This window comes from Adiantum capillus-veneris, chromosome 3 (genome assembly GCF_014529385.1).
Source record: "Adiantum capillus-veneris isolate H3 chromosome 3, ASM1452938v2, whole genome shotgun sequence".
Classification (NCBI taxonomy): Eukaryota; Viridiplantae; Streptophyta; class Polypodiopsida; order Polypodiales; family Pteridaceae; genus Adiantum; species Adiantum capillus-veneris.
Genome location: NC_140933.1, coordinates 125,954,926 through 125,981,004, shown reverse-complemented (window position 1 = coordinate 125,981,004; position 26,079 = coordinate 125,954,926). Strand labels below are relative to the sequence as shown.

At 44.6% G+C, this 26,079-nt stretch overlaps 1 protein-coding gene across 2 annotated transcripts in view; it reads left to right on the top strand.

Moving 5' to 3' along the window:
- LOC147461662 (flagellar radial spoke protein 4-like) overlaps nt 1-26,079 on the top strand; it is a 61,869-nt gene that overhangs the window by 14,587 nt on the left and 21,203 nt on the right. Inside the window, exons 3-5 of one of the 2 annotated variants that reach the window (XM_086509149.1) lie at nt 11,604-11,843; nt 11,941-12,187; nt 12,474-12,584. In XM_086509149.1, the coding sequence (XP_086365275.1) occupies nt 11,604-11,843; nt 11,941-12,187; nt 12,474-12,584 (598 nt within the window). The remainder of the gene's footprint in view (nt 1-11,603; nt 11,844-11,940; nt 12,188-12,473; nt 12,585-26,079) is intronic. The other variant, XM_086509150.1, reaches the window with a different exon arrangement.

Here is a 26,079-nt window from a genome sequence, read left to right as displayed (position 1 = left end):
TGCAGCCTCAGCCATGGCGATTTTCAGCAGATGAAGACCAGCAGATTTCAGCGCTAAAGACCAGCATTTTCCAACCCTAAAGACCAGTAGATTTCAGCCCGCAAGGACCAGCCCATATCAGCGTTTTTGGTGCCAGAACATTTCAGCCCTCAGCGTTTTTGGGACAGCAGCGAATCAGCGACAGAATTCAGCCATTAGCGTTTTTGGACAGCAGATAGGAAGCATCAGATTCCAGACCTTAGATCGGTCTCGCCATCCCCGTTGTCGTCATCGATCTAGCCTAGACTTGCATCAGTCACATGCATTTAGTTTGTACCAATTTGTGCAATCAATAGGAGACCACTCTCGCTGACGAGAGTGGGGCCTTCGGAGGAGGGTTTTACGACGTCTCCGGTGTCGTATTCTCTTCTCTCTCTCTCTCTCTCTCTCTCATACACTTGCACGCACAGTGTCCATTCACTTTGTTTGTGATCATTGCACTCTCTCATTAAGAACGGCGGAAGGCTCTCCCTTCCATAAGAACAAAAGGAACCTTGAGCACAGTTCGGAGCACTCATCTTGAACAAAGTTCAAACATTCATTCCGTTGCACCTTACATTGGTATCAGAGCTTTGGCAGTGTTTTGTAAGAACCACAAGAATCACAAGGATTTTTTTTGCTTATTGCGGTCGCACGAACTCAAGTTCGCTTGGGCGTGTCGATTCCTAATCGTGTTTTTGAAGAGTGACAGGAATCCCAGGAAAGAAGGGCTTGTCCAGCCTCCCCTTGTGCCTCTTTTCGAGAGCGGACCGTGCACTTAGCGGCCGACCAATCGACGTGAGGTGGGAAAAAGCAACCTTGGTGTGAGCGCAAGGCCGCCAAGGGGTGTGCCCGTGAAAAAGAGCAGAACTCGGGTGAAGAGAAGATCCTTCTCTAACACATATTGCAAGCGAAAGAAGAACCTCAAGAACCTCACAAAGTCAAGAATCAAGAACCCAAGAACCCAAGACCCACAAGAACCCAAGTTCCTCGTGAACTTAAGAACCCAAGACCCCCAAGAACCCAAGACCCACAAGAACCCAAGTTCCTCGTGAACTTAAGAACCAAAGATCATAGTGCATGGTCATCACCCAAAGCGGAATGGATACTTCGCATACAGGTGGTGAGCATGGGAGTGGCGAAGAAGAGTTTTCCCCACCACGAGGCTTTCCCGACCCTCCCTCTTCCCCATCTACGCCACGAGTTGTACCAAATTCTATGGAGGCAATGGTCAAGTCGATGATGGCACAACAACAAGAAACGAATCGAGTTGCGTTGGCACAACTAGAAAGAAAAGCAGAACGACAGGAAGCCAAGGACTGCGAGCACGAAGAAAGAAACGAAAGAATTGCCATATCACAAGAAGCGACTCACATTGCCTTGGAATGTGAGCGCGATGAACGAGAAGAAAGAAAAGCACAAAGACAGGAGGAAGCTGAAGCAAGACGAGCGGCCTTGGAGGCCGATTGGGAGGCTCAAAGAGAACTCCGCACTCAAGAATTAGTTCGACAAGTTCTTGCCTCGAAATCTAAACCATCCAAAGATGTTGGTAGTTCCTCAAGTGGCGCAGGCCGGGATGCGGACTCCAACAACCCAGTCACAGAGAAGTTGACTTTGAGTAAGTATGATGATAAGATGGATGCTACGGTTATTCATTCTTGGTTGCATCAATTTAATGCTTATTTTGCGACAACTAAGAAGACAAGGAATAGCAAGGTTTTGACGACAGCTATGTACCTCACCGGTGATGCCATCAGTTGGTACCACGCATGGCAAGAGGCAAAGTTAGCCACGCACCTAGAGGAAGCCGATGAATTCACACCCCTTTCCTTCAATTGTGCTGATTTCCAAGACAAGCTCAAGGTGCGGTTTATGCCACCTCAGTACCTCGCACGATTGAAGGATGATTGGCGCGCTCTCAAGCAAAATGGTATGCCGGTTATGCCTTTCTTTAATCGTGTTTTGCAGCTAGGTACCCAATTACGCAAGTCGGATGATGAGCGCAAAGAGGCATTCCTTTTTGGGTTAGATGACTATATCAAGTTTGATGTAGAAGTCTTCGATCCAATCGATCTCAACAAGGCGGTAGCGATTGCTCTCGCACAGGAGATGAAGCAACAAGGGAAAGCCTAAGGAGAACAAGACTTCCACAAGTACCTTGCAGACTTCTCAGAACCCTCAGAACGGTAAGAATGGTAAGAGTGGTAGCTCTTCTAACCAATCTTCCAATAGTCTCTTAGAAAAGAATTCTTTCAATGAACCTAAGGGTAAGGCTAACACAATTGCTAAACCTAAGCTCACTCCATATGAAAAGGTAGCACAAGGAATTTTAGGAGGATACATCACGTCGGAAGAGCAAAGCACTTATTCTAATGAAGGTCGTTGTTTTCATTGCTACATTAAGGGTCACATAAAAAGAACATGTCCTAAGCTTGACTCTAATGAATCTAAAGAATCCACAGAACCCACTTCCTTTGTCAATGCAATTAATGATAACATGAGTGTGCCCCAAGTTTCTCTTGACCCTCTCATTGAATGTTGTGGTCATATGATGGGGCAGCGTTTTGTCATATTGTTTGACCCTGGTAGTATGCATGATGTGATCAGTCCCTCTCTTGTTGAGAGAGCCCGCCTAGAGGTTAGTCAGAAATCTCCTCTCGAGGTCTTTGGCTTCGCTCCCGGTATGGACTCTCTCATCACGAAAGAGTGTCTTGGTGTGTTGTTTGCAGCTCAACAAGCTGCTTTGTGTAGAATTTTTTTTGTCTCTCCTCTCTCAGGATGTGTTATGATATTGGGCATTCGATGGTTTCGTGAGTATAACCCTCTCATTGATTGGGCGGAAAATACGTTCACTTTGAATGCCAAAAGTGACTCTCCCATTGTCATTCGTGGAGAGGAAGTTGTTCATTCTCCCTCTCTCATTGCAAATGTGCAGGCGAAGATTGAACAGATTCAGGGAAAGGAGACTCTCTCAGTCTCTTCTTCTCCAAAGCATGACACACATGATTTGCATGATGATGATTTGAATGACAATGATAAGCATGATGATCTGGATGTTAATGATGAGCATGATCAAGATGTGATTTCTCACAAGCATGATGAGTTGCATGAAGAAGATGTGATTGTTCACAAGAAGGATGATGTGTTATTTGATACTTTCTCTAGTGAAGCTAACCTCATTGCAGAGACGGTCAATCACGAAGGATCGATCTCGGCTCTCGAGCCTAGGTCCAAAGGACCCCTTCAGGAAGAACCGATCTTGGCTCTCGAGCATAGGTCCAAAGAACCCTCACAGGAAGTATTATGTGTTCGCATGATTAGTACGTACGCATTGTACGAGTGTTTCATTCGTGATCGTTTCCTGTATTTTAGTAAGCTCTTTATGTGATCCCTTTTCTTAGGCATGACATATTGTACATTGAGCACGTTTCACTCATGAATGAGTACGAATGTATGCGGATTTTTCATGAAAAGTTGAAAAGTATGCATTTAAGGAAGTCACATTCCATGTCTCTTCCTTGGCACGACAGTCGTAGAAAGAGCACATGATAGTATGTGAATTGCCACAGTTTATTGCTTCAGATTATAAGAGAAAGATTCGATCTCATTGTTTGCGTGTGTGTGGTGAACGGTTTGAAACTCCATCTCTTTGTTCGTCTACATTGCATGCACAGCCTATTAGGACAACATGATTTTTTCCAATCACTTTACATGGAATAGGTATGTTCATGGTTTTGTGTTGGAAATGGTCTCAGGAATTTTGATCCATGGAGATTCTTGAAGGAGAAAGGAACACGACTCTCGACAAAGTTGAAGCATTGAAGGAGCCAAAAGACTTTGTGTCGCTTTCGGCGCGGCCCAAAGAAGCAAGCGTTGCAGACCTTTATGAAGTTCAAGTACCGTACGACCCACACATCAGAGTGGGTCGGCGACGAGTCCCTTCCAGGATTCTCAATGCTATTGGCGATCTCCCTCGATGCCATACAGTTTGGTACCAGTACCTCACTTTGAAAAGAAGGGGATGTCACGTGATACATCCAACCCTATGTGTCCCGTGGACAAGCTACAACACGACAAGGGTTCAGTCAGTCCAGTCAGTCTAGATTTAGAAGTGTTCTTGCACTTTTGTGAGTCTGTTCGTAGACCGTGCATGCCCAGGCACTTAGTGTAGATGCATATCCTCCGGTTGCACACAGCATGATCATAAGCATTCCCATCAAAATCCATCAGAATCCTTCAGGGGAATTTTCTAGTGCATTTAGCCTATTTTTCCTAATTTTGACATTTTTCACTTATTAATTTAAGTGACTTTTGTTGGAAAGTAGGTAGGGTAAATCGAGTAAGTTTGTATATAAGCAAACCTAAACTAGCACTAATTGGCAGAAGAGGCAGCAGGAGCACCATCGCTCAACAGGCAACTTCTCAGCAAGAACCTCCCTTGGTGGCGTTTGCCCTCCAAGCAAGATTCCCCATCTCCTAGCGTTTTTCATCAACAATGATCTAGCACTTGGAGACATCAGCCAGTAGCGTTTTCAGCAAGTAACCGTTGCCAGACCATCCCAGTCTGCTAGCGTTTTTCCTCCAAGAAGGCTTTGCAGCCCTGGCGTTTTCAGAAGCCCTAGCGTTTCCAGATTTGCAGCCTCAGCCATGGCGATTTTTAGTAGATGAAGACCAGCAGATTTCAGCCCTAAAGACCAGTAGTTTCCAGCTCTAAAGACCAGTAGATTTCAGCCCGCAAGGACCAGCCCATATCAGCGTTTTTGATGCCAGAACATTTCAGCCCTCAACGTTTTTGGGACAGAAGTGAATCAACGACAGAATTCAGCCATTAGCGTTTTTGGACAGCAGATAGGAAGCATCAGATTTCAGCCCTTAGATCGGTCTCGCCATCCCCGTCGTCGTCATCGATCTAGCCTAGACTTGCATCAGTCACATGCATTCAATTTGTACCAGTTTGCGCAATCAATAGTAGACCACTCTCGCCGACGAGAGTGGGGCCTTCGGAGAAGGGTTTTACGACATCTGTGGTGTCGTATTCTCTTCTCTCTCTCTCTCTCTCATACACTTGCACGCACAGTGTCCATTCACTTTGTTTGTGATCATTGCACTCTCTCATTAAGAACGGAAGGCTCTCCCTTCCATAAGAACAAAAGGAACCTTGAGCACAGTTCGGAGCACTCATCTTGAGCAAAATTCAAACATTCATTCCGTTGCACCTTACATGTGATGCGGAAGATTGTGCCATATCGATGGCGCTTGAGGCTTGAGCCTTGAGACTCGAGATAGAGGGATGTCCGATGGAGGGATGGAGCTTGAGGCTTGAGCCTTGAGAGAGGGATGGAGCTTGAGAGCTTGTGGCTTCAAGCTTGAGAGAGAGGGTGAGAGAGGCTTCAAGCTTGAGAGTGAGGGATATGGTCAAGTGAGGAGTGAGGGGTGAGCCTGTTCCGCTATTACGTTCCGGTTCCAGTTGCGGTTCCGGAACATTTTGGCGTTTCCGTCACCGTTTCAGCAATGTGAACCGGTTGGAACGCTGTTTCAATACGGCAAGGGGCCTTTCCACCAGTTCCCTGTACTATGACAAGGGGTTTTTTAATACCATTTGAGTGCACATGATATAGATGGTTTCTTATAAGTGCCTCTCTGTTCTTTCTACATCTAGATATATGTTCTTACAAAAGTACTACTACTCACTATATCACAAGATAGGCGCCACGTGCCAATAGAAACGAACAAACTAAACAGACTTTTAGCACTTGAACTGAAAGAGAGAGAGAGCACACGCGACATGGAGTGGCAGAATTCCACCCTAGAGAGTATTGGCTCCAAACCTTGGTGCCCCTTTCGGTATTTCTTTATATTGCATCAACACAATACAAACCAGTACTCCACGCTCTGCACTTTTTCACTGAAGCCTGCCAGAGAACGAGCCCTAGCCTCATATTTAAAGGCCCTTGGCCATTAAAAGCAATTTATATGAAAAGCCTTCAAACTCAAAAGCATCTGGTCCAAAAGCAGATTCCCAAAAGCTGCCAACGTGATTTACGAAAATCCTTACAACTGCAACATCAACATCGTAAATCGTGGAAATCCGTACAGGACATGGCAGCATAGAATCCGTACAATCTGCCACGTAAGCAGGCCAACATGAATTGCGAGAACTTGCTGCTTTTGCTTCTTAGGGTCTTGGCCCCTTGGCCGGGATATGAAGATTGGCTCCGTTCTTCAATGGCTTGACACGTCAACAGTTTGTGACATCCCCCCTTCTTGAAAAAAAGTAATCATCCGCGATTACAGCATATCAGCAAAACAACTCAAGTTAGCTCAAAAATTTCCGAGCGTCATTCCGAGGGCAATCAGTTTTCTCTTTTTTGTTAAGAAGTTGGCTTCTCCTTTCGGCTCTATTGATCAAGGAGTTGGCTTCTCTTTTCGAGTCTTTTGATCGAGGAGTTGGCTTCTCCTTTCATCTAGATCGTAACTCTTGATATTCCGGTGTAGTAAAATTAGCCATCACACCGAGACCGTACTGATCTTCCACGGGTGTCTTGATGTACTAAAATTACATACCCGGGCAATCTCATCCAATTAGGAATATTCAGTGGTTGGCACATCACAATGCAACACAAATGCACACAGATCGTACTGATCTTCCACGGGTGTCTTGATGCACTAAATTTACATACCCGGGCAATCTCATCCAATTAGGAATATTCAGTGGTTGGCACATCACAATGCAAAAATGCACACATATGCATGTTACAAGACACAACGAACAACGCCACTGAGCACTCCCTCGAGACAAACGGTCTACGGTATGAAGCTACTCAACGACTACCTCGTCACTCCCCCCGCAAATAACCTAAAAAGGTCCGGGCCATGAGCTCAGAGGATTGTACAACCAAACACTCCTTAGACCGTAGCCTGCATCGCTTGGAGGTTCAAGCATACCACCAAACGCTCCCCAGACATCCCGTCGGCGTCATTTGGAGGTTTTCAAGCATACAACGGAACGCTCCCCAGACATCCCATCTGCGTCGTTCCAAGGTTTTTAAGCATACAACGAAACGCTCACCAGACATCCCGTCTGCGTCATTCCGAGGTCAAACAATACCAAAACAACATTTCTCACTACTCCACCCGGGAGTAAAATCACCAATCATGGAAACCAATATTAAAACCAGAGTCAAACAATTTAAATCGGCACCAAGACAGGTTCAAAACAGATACCATCCATTTCAAACAGATTCCAAACAGGATCACCAAACAAGCTCTCAAAGAAATTCTCAGATAAAATTCAAACTTAAAAAGCAATCTCGACATCAGTCGAGCTCGAAAAGTCGACTGACTTTCCATCCTGAAACCTGCACAAAAAAAAAATTTAGGGTTAGGCTCCTTCCATAAGGTTGTAGCCAACCACAGTATGGTCCATCAACTCTAGGACAAACAGTGTTCTTGTGGCCGCGATGGTAGTCCCAAGACATAGCAATCACACTGGAGCTCCAAGGTTTTTAACTAAAAAAGAGACACCTATTGAGAGATGTTGAGAAATTTCAAGTTATGAACTGCTAGGGTTTCCATGGCAAGCGTTTCAGTATACCCCACTCTGGTAGAAGTTGCACTCTGAAGGATGATGTTAGAAACCATATAACTTCAGGCAAAAATTTTCTTGAAAGCTTGCCAAGTCCTTGGGGTGTGCGGCTTGGTAGCTATAGACTTCCACCACTGCATGGCGCTGCCTCTGAGAAAAACAGCAGCTTGAAACAAATCTTGGATCCTTCTCTTGCAAGTGATCTTTATGGCTTATGCCTTGTAAGACATGAGCGGTGAAGATGGGAGCGTGCCCGATGCGCGATGAAGTAAGGGTGGCAGTGACTAATGAGTCCGGGGTCGGGACCGAAGATACTTCAAATAAGATTCCAATAGACTTTGGAAGCGCCGGTTTGCTTTGTCTACTCTTTTTTAGGACCGGTATGCTTTTAGAAAAGCACACGCCTGATGCTCTTATACCATTGTCACAAGACGGGTGTCGGGCACCACGTGCCCATAGAAAAGAACAGACTGAACATATTTTTAGCACTTTAATAACAGCTAAACTGAAAGAGAGAGAGAGAGCAGACACGACACGGAGCTCCACCCCAGAGAGTATTGGCCCCAAACCTTGGCGCCCCTTTTGATATTTCTTTATATTGCATCAACACAGTACAAACCGGTACTCCACACTCTGCACCTTCTCACTGAAGCGTGCCAGAGAATGAGCCCTAGCCTCATATTCAAAGGCCCTTGGCCATTTAAAACAGTTTATATGAAAAGCCTTGAAACTCAAAAGCATATGGTCCAAAAGCAGATGCCCAAAAGCTACCAGCATGATTTACGGAAATCCGTAGAACTGCCACGTCAGTAGCGCAAATCGCAGAAATCCGCACATGCTGCCACGTCAGCATGCCAGCGTGAAATCTGTACAGGCTGACACGTTAGCATGCCAGCGCGAAATCCGTACAATCTGCCATGTACGCAGGCCAGCGTGAATTGCAGAAATCTGCTGCTTCTGCTTCCTAGGATTTTGGCCCCTTGGCCGGGATTTGAAGGTTGGCTCCGTTCTTCAATGGCTTGACATGTCAGCAGTTTGTGACATACTGCACTTCACTAAAACTCGAACATATGTTATTCAAGACATGTTGGTCTCCATAATAACAGAGTGAATCTGACGATGATTTATAAACATAAAAAGCCTCGTTCCTAACCCTGTAACATTTAAACCACACCTCCCTAAAGCAATACCCATGCACTGCTTACTGCACATAACCAAGACAACACATTGCAAACTCACTATATCTAATGCAATTATACTACAACTACCTCAAAAAATAAAGAAAGTCCAAGAAGTGTGGCTTAGGCCTGCCAGTCTACCTCCATGAACTAAGCCCTTGCAATTGGAAACCAAAAAAATGAATGTATTCACGAGATGAACTTCCAGATCATGTGGTCATGATGAAAGCACACATGCACCGATGCATAATAAGAACACTCTTAATGTGTATATCAATAACTTTTTTCTGTGTGCTATGCATCTGACTGTATGTAAAGATTTGCATTTAAAACTGATCATAAAGCCACAAAGGCTCTTTTGTGCCTCGGGTGGCACCGTTTCCTCCTCTAAGAACTTTTGTCCTCTACAATGCTAGTAAGAGGGAGGTCTTGCAAATGAACAATGATAAGCATCGTATTCAATCTGCTCACAGGTAAATAGTAAAAGCACTGATAATCATACCCATTGAATTGCCAAGGGGAAACTTAACGGCTTGCAAGCGAGGGGCTCCTCAGGAACCTCTCGGTACATATTATTGTTCTGTCTAAAACACTCTCTTGCATGCAGGCTACCTAAAAAATGAGTGAAAAGCAGGTCCTTAAAAAGGCAATTAAATAAGGTTTCTAAAGCATTTAGTCTCTCTGCAACATGCCATGTTGTGCCAAGGCTTTGCTACTAAAGGGGTGGGGGACTACCATGACCAACAGAAATGTACTAAAGGTCAGCACCTCTTTTTCAGGACTAAGTGACCCTACACACTGCATCATCAGAAATTGTCCTCTTTAATGCGATTAAAACCAAATCTATTATAAATACAAGGACCCTCGAAACATCCTCATAGATCAAACTACATGAGTTTTGCATGGGGTGGATGATGCGGACGAGCCTGTTGCGGATGAGGATTGGGATGACATCCATGATCTCCACGCCACCACTATAGACTGGTAGGCTATGACTCTTGTGGTCCTTGAGCCTTGACATGTTTCCATTTTGGCTGGAGCTTTTGAGTCCTCAGTGGCTAGTCTTGACGTTTGAGCCTTGACTCTTATCTTTTCTTTGAGTTCTCAGTGCTCACCTTTTTGTAGCGCCTTGGCTGGCCTTATAAGCCACGCTTGAACGTATAGTCATGGTCATTTTGCTCCATCTTATGTCTATTGAACTCTTCAATCTTTGCACTTCCTAGATGATGTTATTTGTGATGCGCTTAGTATGGTATGAGATGTCTCATCACAATTTACATCCGGAACTAGTAACCAGAGTTACTGGGGAACGCCCCCTAGCCCCCGTTCCGGCGTTCCGGGGGGCAGTTCCCTTCGCGAACGTTCTGAAACGTCCCGGAACGTCTGACGTTCCGGGTGGCTAGTACAAACCGGAACGGCCGTTCTGGAATGTTCCGGAACGCCCCTGGAACAGCCAACGGCTACAAACAAACTTGGCAAAAATTGAAAAAATTGAAGTAAATGTTTGGGCTTCTTTTTGAAATGTGCAAGGCCTCAAGGACTCAAAATGCACCCCCCTCCCCCTTTCTCTCCACAAGCTAATCCTCAAGGCTCAAGCTCTCTCCCTCTCACACTCTCAAGATCTCTCCCTCTCAAGACTCACTCTCTCAAGGCTCAAGGCTTCAAGCCTTCAAGCTCTCTTCCTCTCCCTCCCACTCTCTCAAATCTCTCTCTCTCTCTCTCTCTCTCTCTCTCTCTCTCTAGTCATAGCAAGGTTGAATGGTCTTCAAAACGAGTTTTTTGTGAGTATTAGAGTCAAAGCACTCTAATACTCCTTGTATTTAAACACAAGGAGCTAAAAAATGCACTATTTGGGTGTTTTTTATACCTCCCGTTCCGCGCCGTTCCCGTTCCGGTCCCCTAGCCGTTCCCCCGTTCCGCGGGGATCCCGTCGCCGTTCCCGTTCCGCGTTCCGGGTAAGTATGCTAGTAACGCGCACAAGCGACATGTTGAAACTTATAGGCTGTTTTGAGGCTGGTTTCAGCGTTTTTTAGTGGACCGTTCCGGCGTTCCCGTTATGGTCTCCCCCTCCCTGTTCCGGAGCCCCCCGTTCGCGTTCCAAGTAACTTTGCCCCTTGTGCTTACCTGTTGTGAGGCATTAAAATGACCCCTTGTTCCTCTTAAACTTACGTTTTTTTTGCTAATCTCCTATTAAAAAACCCTATCTATGAGTAATCTAATATAATAATATAAAATAAACTTTATGAATTAAAATACCCCTCGTTTTGGATGCACGTTGTACACTAACATTTTTTGAGATGCACCCGCTCGAGATATGCCGATGGATTAAATTTGGTTAATTCCCATTTTGCTGAGAAGGTTGATCTCTTATAGATTTTGCAAACATTCGTAGGGCAATGTAGATGTCAGGTTCTGCTATTGTGTAGAGGTTGTAGTTGCTCAATGCTGATTGTAAGACCTGTTTATTGAGCATCAAACTTCGTGTGAAGTACAGTAGTGTCTGACATTGCTCATTCAAGAATTTAGAGAATTCCCTCCTTTCTCAATGGCTGCTTGGATGTCTGTCACAATGTACATATACATTGCTCTGTTTATCTCTCTGTGTTTGTGTTCATGCAAGTACTTTTTTGAGGTTCCATTTGTACCAGATCATGTGTGTGTTAAATTTGTACCAGATTTCTCAAACTCATACTAATCACAAATCAAACACTCACCTTGACGCATATGTGAAGCATTTGTCTGTGCACCTCTCCACACCAATTTTATTTAGACCTGTATCGATCTAGTATATCTCACCATTGCTAAGTTTTGCAAATTAACAGCCTTGCTACAAAACTTCCACCGGATCCGGATGCTGAAGAAAGTGCTCAAGAAGAGGCAACTAATGGTGAAACAAATGCTGAGGTCGCCGACTTCTTGAATGAGAGTACCTACTTTGAGGCAGTGGGTGTTGGTGTTGGACGAACAGAAAGCTATTACATTGTATTGGCTTTGAGACAACTTAGTACTAAGCCTGGAATTTCCAAACTGAGATTTTTTGGAAAGTTTTTTGGGCTACATGGGTATGTTCTCAACAATTTTAGTATACAAAAGATAAGTTTCTAAGTAGGTACACAAGATTTTTTAAAAGCTTAACAAACAATAATCATCTCTCTACAGAAACTATTATGTCTTTGAAACCAACAAACAAGAAAATGATGATCAAATAGAAGCAGGAGAGGAGACAAAACATACAGAGTTTGGCAGGCCTATTGAGGCTGTCCCACAAGAAAAACAGGGGACCAATGTTTTTGCTTATTGGGTTTGTAGCAGATTAGGAGAACCTTTTATTCAACTACAGGATGTTACACCTTTGCAGATCCAGACAGCAAGAGTGATAAGAAAGTTTTTGACAGGCAACCTTAATGTACTGCTTTTCATAAATCTTGAAATTGTTGTTTGAACATGTAAAAGACATGGATATGGAGTTGGTATTGCTATTTGCTGTAGTTAATTGCAAGATTGCTTTTGAGTACATACTTGAATCACCCGTGTTGGATGTACAACCATGTTAAGAATGTGACTTAGTTTCATAAGGGAATATTTACTTATCTCTGCTAATTTACTCAACATTGCTTGGCACTGGCAATGTGTATTTCTGTTCTATCTAGCCTATTCAAGCTTGTAATTGCAGTTGGTTTTGTACATGGCAGGAAGAGGTCTCGGCATACCCTCCTTTTCCAGGTGTTGAGAAGAACTATTTAAGGGCACAGATAGCACGTATTTCAGCAACTACAGTTTTGGCTCCCAAGGGCTATTTTGTGGTCTCTCTCTCTCTCTCTCTCTCTCTCTCTCTCTCTCTCTCTCTCTGAGGCTTGGTTTCCTTTTGTATTACGTAATCAAAATTACAGGCCCATAGGCATACTTTCACAAGGCGGGCACCACGTGCCAATAGAAAAGAACAGACCGAACAGACTTTTAACACTTCAATAACAACTGAATTGAGAGAGAGAGAGACGACATGCAACATGGAGTGGCAGAATTCCACCCCAGAGAGTATTGGCCCCAAACCTTGGCGCCCCTTTTGGTATTTCTTTATATTGCATCATCAAAGTACAAGCCGGTACTCCAGACTTCGCACCTTCTCCAGGAAGCATGCCAGAGAATGAGCCCCAGCCTCATATTTAAAGGCCCTTGGCCTAAAAAGCAGTTTACATGAAAAGCTTTCAAACTCAAAAGCTGTTGGTCCAAAAAGCAGTTTACATGAAAAACTTTCAAACTCAAAAGCTTCTGGTCCAAAAAGCAATGCCAAAAATTGCCAACGTAAATCACGGAAATCCGTACAGCCTGCCACGTCATCATGCCAACGCAATTTTCGGAAATCAGCCACGCTGTTGCAGTTTTAGGGTTAGGGTTTCCAGAATTAGGGTTTGCAGGTTTTAGGGTTAGGGTTTTCAGAATTAGGGTTTCAGCAGTTAGGGTTAGGGTTTTCTGCTCTCGGAAAACCACGTCATCACTTTGTGACACTTCTTCTGTTACTTGTTCTTCTTAGGGTTTAGGCTCCCCGGCCACATCTATAAGTTGGCTCCATTCTTTAGGCTTTGACACGTCAGCAGTTTGTTACATCTCCCCTTCTTCAAAGAGAGTGATCGTCCTCGATTACAGCATATCTGCAAAACAACTCAAGTTAGCTCAAAAATTTTCGAGGGTCATTCCGAGGGACAATCAGTTTGCTCTTTTTATTAAGGAGTTAGCTTCTCCTTTCTGCTCTTTTGATCAAGGAATTAGCTTCTCCTTTCGGGTGTTTTGATCAATGAGTTAGCTTCTCCTTTCTGCTCTTTTGATCAAGGAGTTAGCTTCTCCTTTCGTCCAGATCGGAACTCTTGATATTCCGGCGTAGTAAAATTAGCCATCACACCTAGACCGTACTGATCTTTCACGGGTGTCTTGATGCACTAAAATTACATACCTAGGTAATCTCATCCAATTAGGAATATTCAGTAATTGGCACATCACAATGTAACACAAATGCTTACATATGCATGTTACAAGACACAACAAACAACGCCGCTGAGCACTCCCCCGAGACAAACAGTCTGCGGTATGAAGCTACTCAACGACTACCTCGTCACTCCCCCCGCAAATAACCTAAAAAGGTCCGGGCCATGAGCTCAGAGGACTGTACAACCAGACGCTCCCCAGACCACAGTTTGTGTCGCTCGGAGGTTCAAGCATACAACCAAACGCTCCCCAAGCATCGGCCTGCGTCGTTCGGAGGTTTTCTAGCATACAATGAAACGCTCCCCAGGCATCGGCCTGCGTCGTTCCGAGGTTCAATACCAAAACAGTATTTCTCACTTCTCCACCCGGGAGTAAAAATCACCAATCAATGAAACCAGTAATGAAACCAGAGTAACATTTCAAATTGGCACCAAAACAGATTCAAAACAGATACCATCCATTCAAACAGATTCCAAACAGGATCACCAAACAAGATCAAATAGAACTCAAACTTAAAAAGCAATCTCGACATCAGTCGAGCTCGAAAAGTCGACTGACTTTCCATCTTGAAAACTGCAGCAAAAAATAGGGTGAGGTTCCTTCCATGAGGTCGTAGCCGAGCATAGCATGGTCCGTCAGCTCTTGGACAAACAGTGTTTCTTTGGCGGCGATGGTAGTCCCAAGATAGCAATCACACTGGATCTCCTGCTTGTGAAGAGACATCTACTCGGAGATATCGAGAAATTCCAAGTTATAATCTGCTAGGGTTTCCATGGCAAGCATTTCAGGATACCCCACTCTGCCAGAAGTTGCACTCCGAAGGAAGATGTCAGAAACCATATAACTTCGGGCATAAATTTTCTTGAAAGCTTGCCAAGTACTTGGAGTATGCTGCTTGGTAGCTGTAGACATCAACATCAGCATGGCACTGCTTCTGAGAAAAAAAAAACAGTGACTTGAAACAAATTTGGATCCCTCTCTTGCAAGTGATCTTAATTGGCTTATGCCCTGTAAGACAGTGCGGTGGAGACGAGAGCGCGCCCGATGCGCGATGAAGTAAGGGTTTGAGTGTCTAATAAGTCCGGGTTGGAGGGCGAAGATACCTCAAATAAAATTCCAAAAGCTCTGTCTGCTCTTTTGTAGGACCACACGCTTGATGCTCTGATACCACTTTCACAAGGCGGGCACCACGTGCCAATAGAAAAGAACAGACCGAACAGACTTTTACCACTTCAATAACAACTGAATTGAAAGAGAGAGAGACGACGCGTGACATGGAGTGGCAGAATTCCACCCCAGAGAGTATTGGCCCCAAACCTTGGCGCCCCTTTCGGTATTTCTTTATATTGCATCATCAAAGTACAAGCCGGTACTCCAGACTTTGCACCTTCTCCAGGAAGCATGCCAGAGAATGAGCCCCAGCCTCATATTTAAAGGCCCTTGGCCTAAAAAGCAGTTTACATGAAAAGCTTTCAAACTCAAAAGCTGTTGGTCCAAAAAGCAGTTTACATGAAAACTTTCAAACTCAAAAGCTTCTGGTCCAAAAAGCAATGCCAAAAGCTGCCAACGTAAATCACGTAAATCCGTACAGCTTGCCACGTCATCATGCCAGCGCAATTTTCAAAAATCAGCCACGCTGTTGCAGATTTAGGGTTAGGGTTTCCAAAATTAGGGTTTCAGCAGTTAGGGTTAGGGTTTTCTGCTCTCGGGCAACCACGTCATCACTTTGTGACACTTCTTCTGTTACTTGTTCTTCTTAGGGTTTAGGCTCCCCGGCCACATTTGTAAGTTGGCTCCATTCTTTAGGCTTTGACACGTCAGCAGTTTGTTACACATACAAGGATAAATGATCTAATAGTGAAAAAACCCGTGAGATATTCATCTCTCGCTCTCTCTCTCTCTCTCATGTTGTCGTGCGGCTCCACTTTCACAGTGGGAAAATGAAGAACAAGATGCAAATCGGGCCTATTTGAAGGATAAGCTTAACAGTGCATCGACAACAGGATATGCTAACATATTATTCTAGGCAACGCTTTGGTCAATATATATGCTTAATATAGTCCTCTCATGGAATCACAAGAAGTTCATGGTGGGCATCCCATCTGGAATTTCATCACTTTGGAACGTACTGATAACAGGAAAAGCCAATCGAAGGGACATTAAGCCTAACATGTTGTGCGCGCATAATAATGATTCGGCAAATACGTATGCCACATTTTCTGTTTGAGATTATCGTGGTTGATATGCATTCTAAAATATGATGCACTATGGGAAGCAGAATGAGTTCTTGAGGAGTTTAGTGTTGGAAGTGTTACCATTTCGAGATCTTTGGTTATCCAATATCTCCAACATGGCTGGGCAAGAGCTATTGGTGAAACATGATGTACTAAGCAATGCTTTGGTTGACAGGTAAGCCAAGACTCAGGATTTTGTTCACACGGGAAATTGAAGGCAGTCAAGGAGGACGTGTGAATGAAGACTAAACAAGAGTTTTTTCTAAACATAATAACCTTAGGATGTTGAACGCTGCAGCATGAACTGAACGTAAAGAGGATGCCAACTGCATGATAAGTGGAGGCGCTACTGCAGCTCAGTACATTGCATGGGAGTGCCACCGACTGCATGACGAGAGCTAACTGGGAGCTGCTGGCATTATATGCATGAAGGAGAGAGGCGGCTACAAGGAGCTGAGGGTGCCATATCGTACGAGGAGAGAGGCCATAAGCAGCCGGGCAAGAGGAGCGCTATCGAGGGGGCTGAGGGCAACACCGCCCGGAGTCAATCGGCAGGCTCACTCGGGAGCCATCACCTGCGCAGCTAACACGAGAGCGCAAGGGGCCGGAGCCCGCATACAAGATTGAAGGGCGGGGCCGTGAGCAAGCTGAGGAGAGCTGGGGAGCCCGGGCTGCAGATGAGAAAGAAGCCGCCAAGGTGCTGGGGAGCGTTATTGGTTGGAGTAAACGGGACTGTAAGCAAGGAGCCACCAAGAGGTGTGTAAAAGAAGGGGAGGACAAGAGGAGATCAGAGAATCGCCAAGCTCGAGAAAGGGTGGCGAGGGCTGCTATAGGGCCGAGAGGTGCCAAGTCAGAGGAGCTGGGAGGTAATTGCCGAAAGCATAGGAGTATGGTGCACTGAAAAGGCCAAGAGGTGGCGCAACAAAGGGGCGGCTAGAGCTCTTGAAAGGGGGTGCCAAATCAGGGTGATGACTTTCCCTCACGAGATGAAAGTCAAGGGATATGACCTGCATGAAGGGAGGAGCGGCCAGCTGTGTATGAGAGGAGTGCTACAGAAGCAAAGAAAAAGGGGCTATTGCAAGATCTGAGGGGTGATTGCCAAGTAGGGAAATAAGGAGTGCACACGGCACTCGACATACGAAGGAGCTTGCTGGCTACAAATGCCATCATATGAAGTAAGAAGTTCTCATCTGGCTGCTTCATCACCTATTGTACAAGGTCGAATTGAAGCTGATCAACATCGTCAATCTCCCTACTATTGAATTAAATTCTATCATTATCTTTGGTCTCATCTTCGCCAAGATCATTAGTTTGATTTTAATTAAGCCATATCTCTCTCGCATTCGTTAAGTCAAGATCATTTGTTTGATTATCATTACGAGATAATTACTTTCTCTATTGCTCTAAAGCAAGCCTCAAAAGCCTTATAATTCTGGCTCTCAATTATGTATGATTATCTTTCTATTGCTTAATTAAGCCGATTGTTTCTCTTGTTCCCTATCAAGCCCCAGATTTATCACATATCTCACTGTCTTTTGCTTAAAGCTCTATAACATGCTAGCACAAGCTTTGAGTTTTCTCTCTATGAGGGCATTTGTTAATCAAGCCGCTTGAACTGATCCCAAAAAGGAATATCTATGATGATATAGTGCTCATTTGGGTATCTTATTGGCTTTAATCTCTCTGATTCTGCTTCTTCCTTTCTACCACCACCTCTCACAGCCAGAGGCCCCGAGCCTTCCCGGTCCACTTTGTGAACACACATCCCCGGATAGCGTATACTCTTCCAACGCCTTACACGGCGAAAGAAGAGAGATTTCTTAGCTCAGCTTGAGAGAGATATTTCTCAGATGCTCTTGAGCCAAGACTCTAGGGAGGCTTGGCGACTCTTTAGAGAGCTCTCACTCTCTCCAATCAGACATGGACACAATATTCATCCTCTCTATACATAGTAGTAGAGCAATTATCATTGCCGGACCCACCGGAGCCCTTTTCTCCCACTTCTACTTTCTTCATAGTAGAGATGGTGAGGCAAGCCATTGATAGACTACACAGGGAGGGCACAGGATCATGATGGTATAGTGGCAAAGAATTTCATACATGTTATAGATCATATCGATGTTTTGTTGGCCTTTATGTTCAATAGGGCCATGTGTGAGGGGTTTCGTGGAACTTTTGAGTATTGTACCACTACTCAAGTCTGGAGATCCCACCGTGCCAACTAACTATCGCACTATGATTGGCCACTCTTTGGACAAGCTATATGCATCTATACTTCAGCATGAGTTGAGCAAATGGGCAGAAAGAGAGGGTGTACGAGCTTCGGACCAAGCTGGATTCAAGAGGGGATTCTTTACACTTGATCATCATTGGGAGGAGGATTTATTGTAGCTTTGGATTTCAGCAATGCCTTTTACACAGTCTTAGGAGCAAGACTGATATAGAGACTACATGACTTGGGAATCCCACAGGAGCTTGCATGGCAATCTATGAGACAATTATAGGGAGACTGTAACAGACTTGGACACTCCAAGTCAAGAATCTACCGCGACAGCACAAATAACCACTTCAAAACAGTTCACAGTTCACAATTGATTCGACACTGGCCCAACAGAGTTCCGTGCCTAGAGGTATTGGCCCCAAAGACTGGCGCCCCTTTCGGTATTTCTTTTATATTAATCTGTGTTCAAAGTACAAGAGTGCGGGCAGGCGCTCACACTCTGACTCTGTGTCCAGATGCTCTGAGTTGTGAGAGGCTTGCTCACGTATTTAAAGAGTACAAGGGATGCCAAAAGCAGAGCCCCAAAAGCTGAAAATCAAAAGCTTTGAGTATTTTTAAAAGCCTCATAAAAATAAAGCAAAGGCTCTTTCTCTCTTTTTCTCTTATGCTTTAATAAAAATAAAGCAAGAGTCTCTCTCTCAAGCCATAGTTGGCAATAAAAGCAAAACTTTTAAAAATAAAAGCAGAACTTTTAAAAATAAAAGCAGAACTTTTAAAAATAAAAGCAGAACTTTTAAAAATAAAAGCAAAAAGGCTCTTTCTCTCTCTTCTCTTGCTAAATTGCGTAAACTAAAGCAAGTCCAAAAGCTGCCAGCTTTTTGCGTAGCTGAAAAGCTGCCACGTCAGTAGTACGGACGTCCGCAATCTGCGCCGGATTTTACGGAGGTCCATACAGGGCCTGCCACATCATCTTGCCACGTCAGCATGCAGTTTCCGGGAGTAGGTAGCAGAGAGTTTGTGTGTTGTGGGCACGCCATGTCACCAGTTTGTGACATACCCCCCTCTTGAAAGCATTGTAATCGCCCTCGATTACGCCTGCAAAACAGACAGAAGCCATAAACTGTCTTAGCAGACATTGACTGTTAGTACCTACGCACTAGGAACACACATCTAGCACATCTACCAATCGACAATCACATCACACGACATCACAGGACATTACTAGACATCAATGGACATCACATGACAATCAACATTCATTCGGATCTTGGACCATGATTTGTTGGCAATGCAGTTAGCAATCGCATCTAGATCCAATCGGGACGTCATAGATGCCCGATTGACTAACCTCTATTGCAACCATGTCTATTCGAGATCATTTAGACCAAAATGTTGCAGTCATTTCGTCTTTCAGCTCCTGCACTTAAAAACGAGTCAAGAACAAATGAGTTTCATATTCCGGAATTTCATTTCATAAAGTCATACAACAGAATACTGTCAGCTCTCAGTATCCCTGAAGCTTAAAGAGGCATCAGCGACTCTAGTATTCTAAAAATCAAGGCATCTGTTGACAAAGGAGCGGAGTAACCCCCCTCTTGTGCATCCCACTGCACCAGATCTGCGGCCAAGATGAATTCTGGGTTCCATTTGGAATAGACTATGCCTCAAGGTAAAGTTTCACAATCTGAGGAGTATCTGCTAGGTCCTCCTCCTCCAGCCACTTCGCATCCAATGCAGGATAGTTCTTGAATTTAACCAAGAACCGCCTTCTTACTTTACCCTTATTCTTTGTGTCCTTATGTGCCAAAATCTGTTCAGGGACAAGGATCTCCTTGTTTTCCTCCACTTCGGGTTGCTCATCGGGCTCCCCATCTTCGGGCACATCACCTTTAAAAGGTTTCAAGAGACTCACATGAAATGCATTGTGAATCCTCTAAGTGTTCGGCAGTTTTAGTTGGAAGGAGACATCATTGATCTTTTCGGAGATCTGGAAAGTTCCGTAGTATCGCATACTAAGCTTTGGAAAAAGCCTCTCATTTCCTTTCTTCTCTCTCAGGCGTGCTTTCTCAAAACGTAAGAGCACCCAATCATCCTCCTTCAATTTCAAATCGCGACGATGGCGATCCGCTGCCTTTTTCTGTCTTTCTTGAGAGTTCTGCAAAGCCTCGCGGACCTTGGCAAGAGCCGTGTCCAAGTCGCGCGTGTACTCATCAGCTTCAAAAATCTTATCTTTTGTGCTTTAGAAGGGTGGAACCTTGACAACACCTTCAATAATTTCAAATGGCTCCTTCCCTGTCGAAGAGTGTATCGTGTTATTGTAGGCAAATTCCACTAAAGGTAGATACTTTTCCCATTGAGTCTTCTGATCCGAGATATAAGACTTCAATAAATCTAAAACCACTGAATTGGCAATCTCAGATTGCCCGTCAGTCTGCGGGTGGAAAGATGACGAGATCTGCAACCGCGTGTCAATGTTCTCCCGAATTGCCTTCCAGAACAAACTCGTGAATCTAGGGGCCCTCACGGAGACGATCGTCTCAGGCATGCCATGTAATTTGAAAATCTGGGCCACAAGCAGTCTCGCTAAGTGATCCGGCTTGACTGTTTTCTTCACTAAAATGAACTGAGCCTGCTTGCTAAATCTGTCAATAACAGTCAAGATACCACCGTGACCACTCTGCGTTCTCTGGAGAGCAAAAATGAAATCCATTGCAATACTTCCCCAGGGGCGGGTGGGTATGGGAAAAGGCTGTAACAATCTGTGTGCTTTATGCCTGTCAAACTTGACCTTCTGGCATACCAAGCAATTGCGCACAAACTCGTCCACATCCTTCTTGAGTCTTGGCCAAAAGAAGTATCTCTCTACCCCTTTCATGGTGGTAGCAATGCCCCGGTGACCCGTAAAAGGTGGACAGTGACATTCAGTCATAACCTTTTCCCTCAACGGTTGTGTAATGCACAACATGGTTTTCCTCATCAAGTAACCATCCCGAATGGAATATCCCGCTACTGTCTCCCCATCCCGTATCCGTGTGAAAACGTCTGCAAAATCCGTATCTGTGGCATACTGGTCGACCATATCCTTGAAGCTTCTATGATGTATCGCGGAAATAGCCAGAACCAACAGCTTCCGAGATAAAGCATCCGCCACCAAATTCTTCTGTCCCTGAACATGGGCAATCTGGAAGTGAAACTGTGACAAGATGTTCGCCCACCGCATCTGCTTTTACGATAGCTGCTTTTTTGACAAGAAATAGCGTAAACTCTGATGGTCTGTAAAGACAGTAGAATCCGCTCCGAGGTAGTGCCACCACTGAGTAAGAGCATGGATAACCGCCAAAAGCTCTTTCTCATAAATCTGTGCTGTCAATTCCGGCCTTGAGAACAGTCGGCTCTCGTAAGCAATGACATGGCCTTCTTGCATTAAGACCGCACGCAGACTACAACCACAAGCATCACAATATACTTCAAATGACTTCTGCAAGTCCGGCAAAGTCAAAATTGGTCCCGTAGTCAATTTCTCTTTCAAAGTCTGGAAGGCAGTCACCTCTGTGGGTCCCCACGAGAAAGGGACTCCTTTCTGTGCCAAGATATGCAAAGGGAAGCAACCTCTGCAATGAACTGCCTGTAGTACGAACACAGTCCCAAGAAGCTTCGAAATTCATGGACATTCTTCATATCGGGCCAATCACGGATAGTCTCTATCTTGGCCGGATCCATTTGCACTCCTGTAGCTGACACAATGTGTCCCAAAAAGTGTTTCTCTGGGAGGAACAATTCACTTTTCTTCGCATTAATCACTATCTTGTGATCTCGTAATGCCCGAAAGACCTGAAGCAGATGATCTCTATGTCCCGCCTCTTTCTTGGAGAAAACAATGATATCGTCAAAGAAAATACCAACAAATAACGTGTACTCTTGAAAAGTCCTGTCCATCATCCGGTTGAAGGTTGCAGGAGCATTGGTTATGCCAAAGGGCATCACGAAAACTCAAATAACCTAAAAGTTGTCCGAAAGGCTGTCTTGTAGACGTCTCCCGACGCGATTCGGATTTGATGATATCCACTCTTCAAATCAATCCTGCTAAAACACGAGGATCCTTGTAATGTGTCGAGTATAACATCGATCCTAGGAATCGAAAATCTGTTCTTGATGGTGATTTTGTTGAGAGCTCCATAATCGATGCACATTCTCCAAGATCCGTCTTTCTTCAAAACCAACAACACTGGAGAGCAATACGGTAAAGTACCAGGATGAACAAGACCCTTTTCCAAGAGGTCTTTCACTTAATTCATAATCTCTTTGTTCTGTGCTCGACTCACACGGTAAGGTGTGCTTGCAAGTATCAGATCAATGGTATGATCTTTAGGACGAGCAGGTGGTAACTCGCTTGGCACGACCTTTGAGAAGCAATCGGCATGAGTGTGGAGACAATCTTGGCGTTCTTTATCAAGTTCATACATATTTGTCCTACCCTCATCACTCAACTCTTTCAAAAAGATTGAGTACACAAACAGACTAGATTTCATTAATTTAGAAATGGCCGAAGCCGATACAATAGGGACAGACTCGCCCAATGTCAAGTACAATGTTTCTGCCCTTCTCTGTGGTCAGTGTCGCTTTCCTCGCTCGATAGTCGACCACGGCGTTGTTCTTGTGGTACCAGGGAGTTCCCAAGAGGAAATCACAACCTTCCAAAGGCATTATGTAAAAGTCCTCATGTCCCAAATACCCTTGACAATGCTACTAAAGTTTGCCAATGACAAGTGTAATGGCTAAGTCCCTACCGGGTGCCGCTAGAACTGCCTCCGCAAGTGGACCGATCCGACCGGGAGTGATCTCGATCCACACCGCCAATTCCGGTGAAATGAAGTTGGCCTTGGCTCCTCCATCAAAGAATATCAGGGCTTCTTGGTCTTTCACTTTGCCCCAAGCTCGTCAAAGTTCTGTACTCTCGTCCATCGTACTGGGATCGGTACCCATGCAATCGGGAACCAGTCCTGTTTTCATCTTGCCTTTTCTTCCACGGTCCTTAGCTGCTCTCGAACTCTCAGGCCTTTCATCGTCCTTGTCGTTTTGTTCTTTCTGTGCCTTTTTAGGGCACTTCACAGAGACCTGTCCAATTTCTCTGCATCCAAAGCACTTCCCTTCCCTGATGTAGCGAGCTCTCTACTGAGGAGTAAGTTTGGGTCGTGCATCTTTCTTTTCTAGATACCTCTTTCTCTTTCTACTTTCATTTGTCGAAATCTATTCGGCTCTTTGCGTCATGATCTCATCGGTGGGGTAGGTCAAACTGTCACAGTGAATGGCAAAACCCCGTTTCACATGATTCATCAACTCCTGAATAGAAGCTGACTTTTGTTCTAAGCAGTGATCTCGGATCTCTGTAGGTAGACCCAAGGTAAACCGCTCAATTTGTTCCTTGAACGAGATCTTCTTAAATGAAGAGGCAGGTAAAAAAGAGCTCTAGAATCTCTCGCAATAAGCGTCCACTGTATCCTTCTTGGTGATCCGAAGATGGTTCCAAGCAGTTCGTATATCACGTTCATACTCTCGAGTCAGCCAAGAAGAAATAAAAAGCCTCTTGAATTTCAGTCATTTAACTGGTGCAGTCTTGTTTAATAGAAGCGAGGACCACCAAGTTCGGGCATTCCCCTTAAAGTAAGAGGCAGCTCTCCAAATCTTAGAGTGCTCTGAGTAACGCCCTCCCGTGAAAGCGATGTCAAACTGTTGTACAAAAGACAAAGCCTTTGAAGCATCTCTATAACCAGAAAACGTGTCAAATTTAATTGACTTTCCACCTTCCTTAAACTCTCGGACTTTCTTGCTTTTGTCTTCCAGAAAGTCATATTGGTTGGCTTCGTTAAAATTCTTCTTCTTTGCATAAAAGTTGTTGTCATTAGAGTCTGAACTGTCTGAAGACGAGTCCTCTGTAGAACTGTCACTCATGGGGCGAGATTTAGACTTCTTTGCCTTTTTCTTGCCCTTTCTGAAGCGTTGCTTCTTGCTTCGCTTTTTGCCTTTTCTGTCTTCTTCGCTCGAATCAGATGAGCTAGAAGAACTGTCAGAAGAAGAAGAAGAAGAAGAAGAAGAAGTGGATACTCCTTCAAATCGAACACGCTTCTTCCGCTTTCTTGCCTATTCAAAAGTAGACTGACGACCCAAATAACCCGGGAAGTCAGTGCCATTCTTCTGATTTTTGCCGTGCTTTTCAGCTTTGTTCTACGCGTCAAAAAGCTGAGCAATTCATGCATCAACCACCTCTTCTAATTCTTGCTCTGTATACTTCCTGGGGGTAGGAGGTTTCTTGAGAGCGGATTTGGGGGGTGGTTTTGTGGTCTTCTGCCATTGCGTGTGCACCTCATTGAAAGAGGTCTCGCTCATATATTTTGCAAATTTTGGATCCTTTGCAAAATTGAGCATCATCTTTGTTGCGTGGCTGATCAATCGTTGACGCTCCATCTCTTGTCGCTTCGCCAGAGTAGGCCGAGGCGGGCCATACTCCTTGTGTGAATCTTCGTTGTGATCCCCTCCCGGATCTCCGGATGCAGAGGGAGTCGACTAATCCTTGCCTAAAGCCATTGGTGCCGCGGAAAAAAAAATTAGGGATTGGATTTCCCGTAGAAGAGAAATCGGCTGAGCTCTGATACCACTTTAACAGACTTGGACACTCCAAGTCAAGAATCTACCGCGACAACACAAATAACCACTTCAAAACAGTTCATAGTTCACAATTGATTCGACACTCGCCCGACGAAGTTCCGTGCCTAGAGGTATTACCCCCAGAGACTGGCGCCCCTTTCGGTATTTCTTTTATATTAATCTGTGTTCAAAGTACAAGAGTGCAGGCAGGCGCTCACACTTAGACTCTACGTCCAGATGCTCTGAGTTGTGAGAGGCCTGCTCACATATTTAAAGAGTACGAGGGATGCCAAAAGCAGAGCCCCAAAAGCTGAAAATCAAAAGCTTTGAGTATTTTTAAAAGCCTCATAAAAATAAAGCAAAGGCTCTTTCTCTCTTTTTCTCTTATGCTTTAATAAAAATAAAGCAAGAGTCTCTCTCTCAAGCCATAGTTGGCAATAAAAGCAAAACTTTTAAAAATAAAAGCAAAAAAAAAAAAGCAAAAAAAAAAGAAGCAAAAAGGCTCTTTCTCTCTCTTCTGTTGCTAAATTGCGTAAACTAAAGCAAGTCCAAAAGCTGCCAGCTTTTTGCGTAGTTGAAAAGCTGACACGTCAGCAGTACGGACTCCCGCAATCTGTGCTAGATTTTAGGAAAGTCCGTACAAGGCCTGCCACGTCAGCCTATAGTTTCCGAGAGTAGGCAACAAAGAGTTTGTGTGTTGTGGACACGCCATGTCACCAGTTTGTGACATACCCCCCTCTTGAAAGCATTGTAATCGCCCTCGATTACGCCTGCAAAACAGACAGAAGCCATAAACTGTCTTAGCAGACACTGACCGTTAGTACCTACGCACTAGGAACACACATCTAGCACATCTACCAATCGACACTCACATCACACGACATCACAGGACATCAGACATCACATGACATTCAACATTCATTCGGATCTTAGACCATGATTTATCGGCAATGCAGTTAGCAATCGCATCTAGATCCAGTCGGGACCTCATAGATGCCTGGGGCGAGATTGATGAGGGGATATGTAGCATTAGGAGGACTAGAGAGGATATGTTCGCAGATGTAGTTGCACGGTTGTAGCTATTTGACACTTTGGTCACTTCTACCATGCTATATGGGGTGCAGATAATGGGGCCTACCCTGGATCATCATAGTAGATCAAGGCGCACATATGATGGATGGAGACTCATGGTCATACTACTTGTATCCATGCAGGATCTCC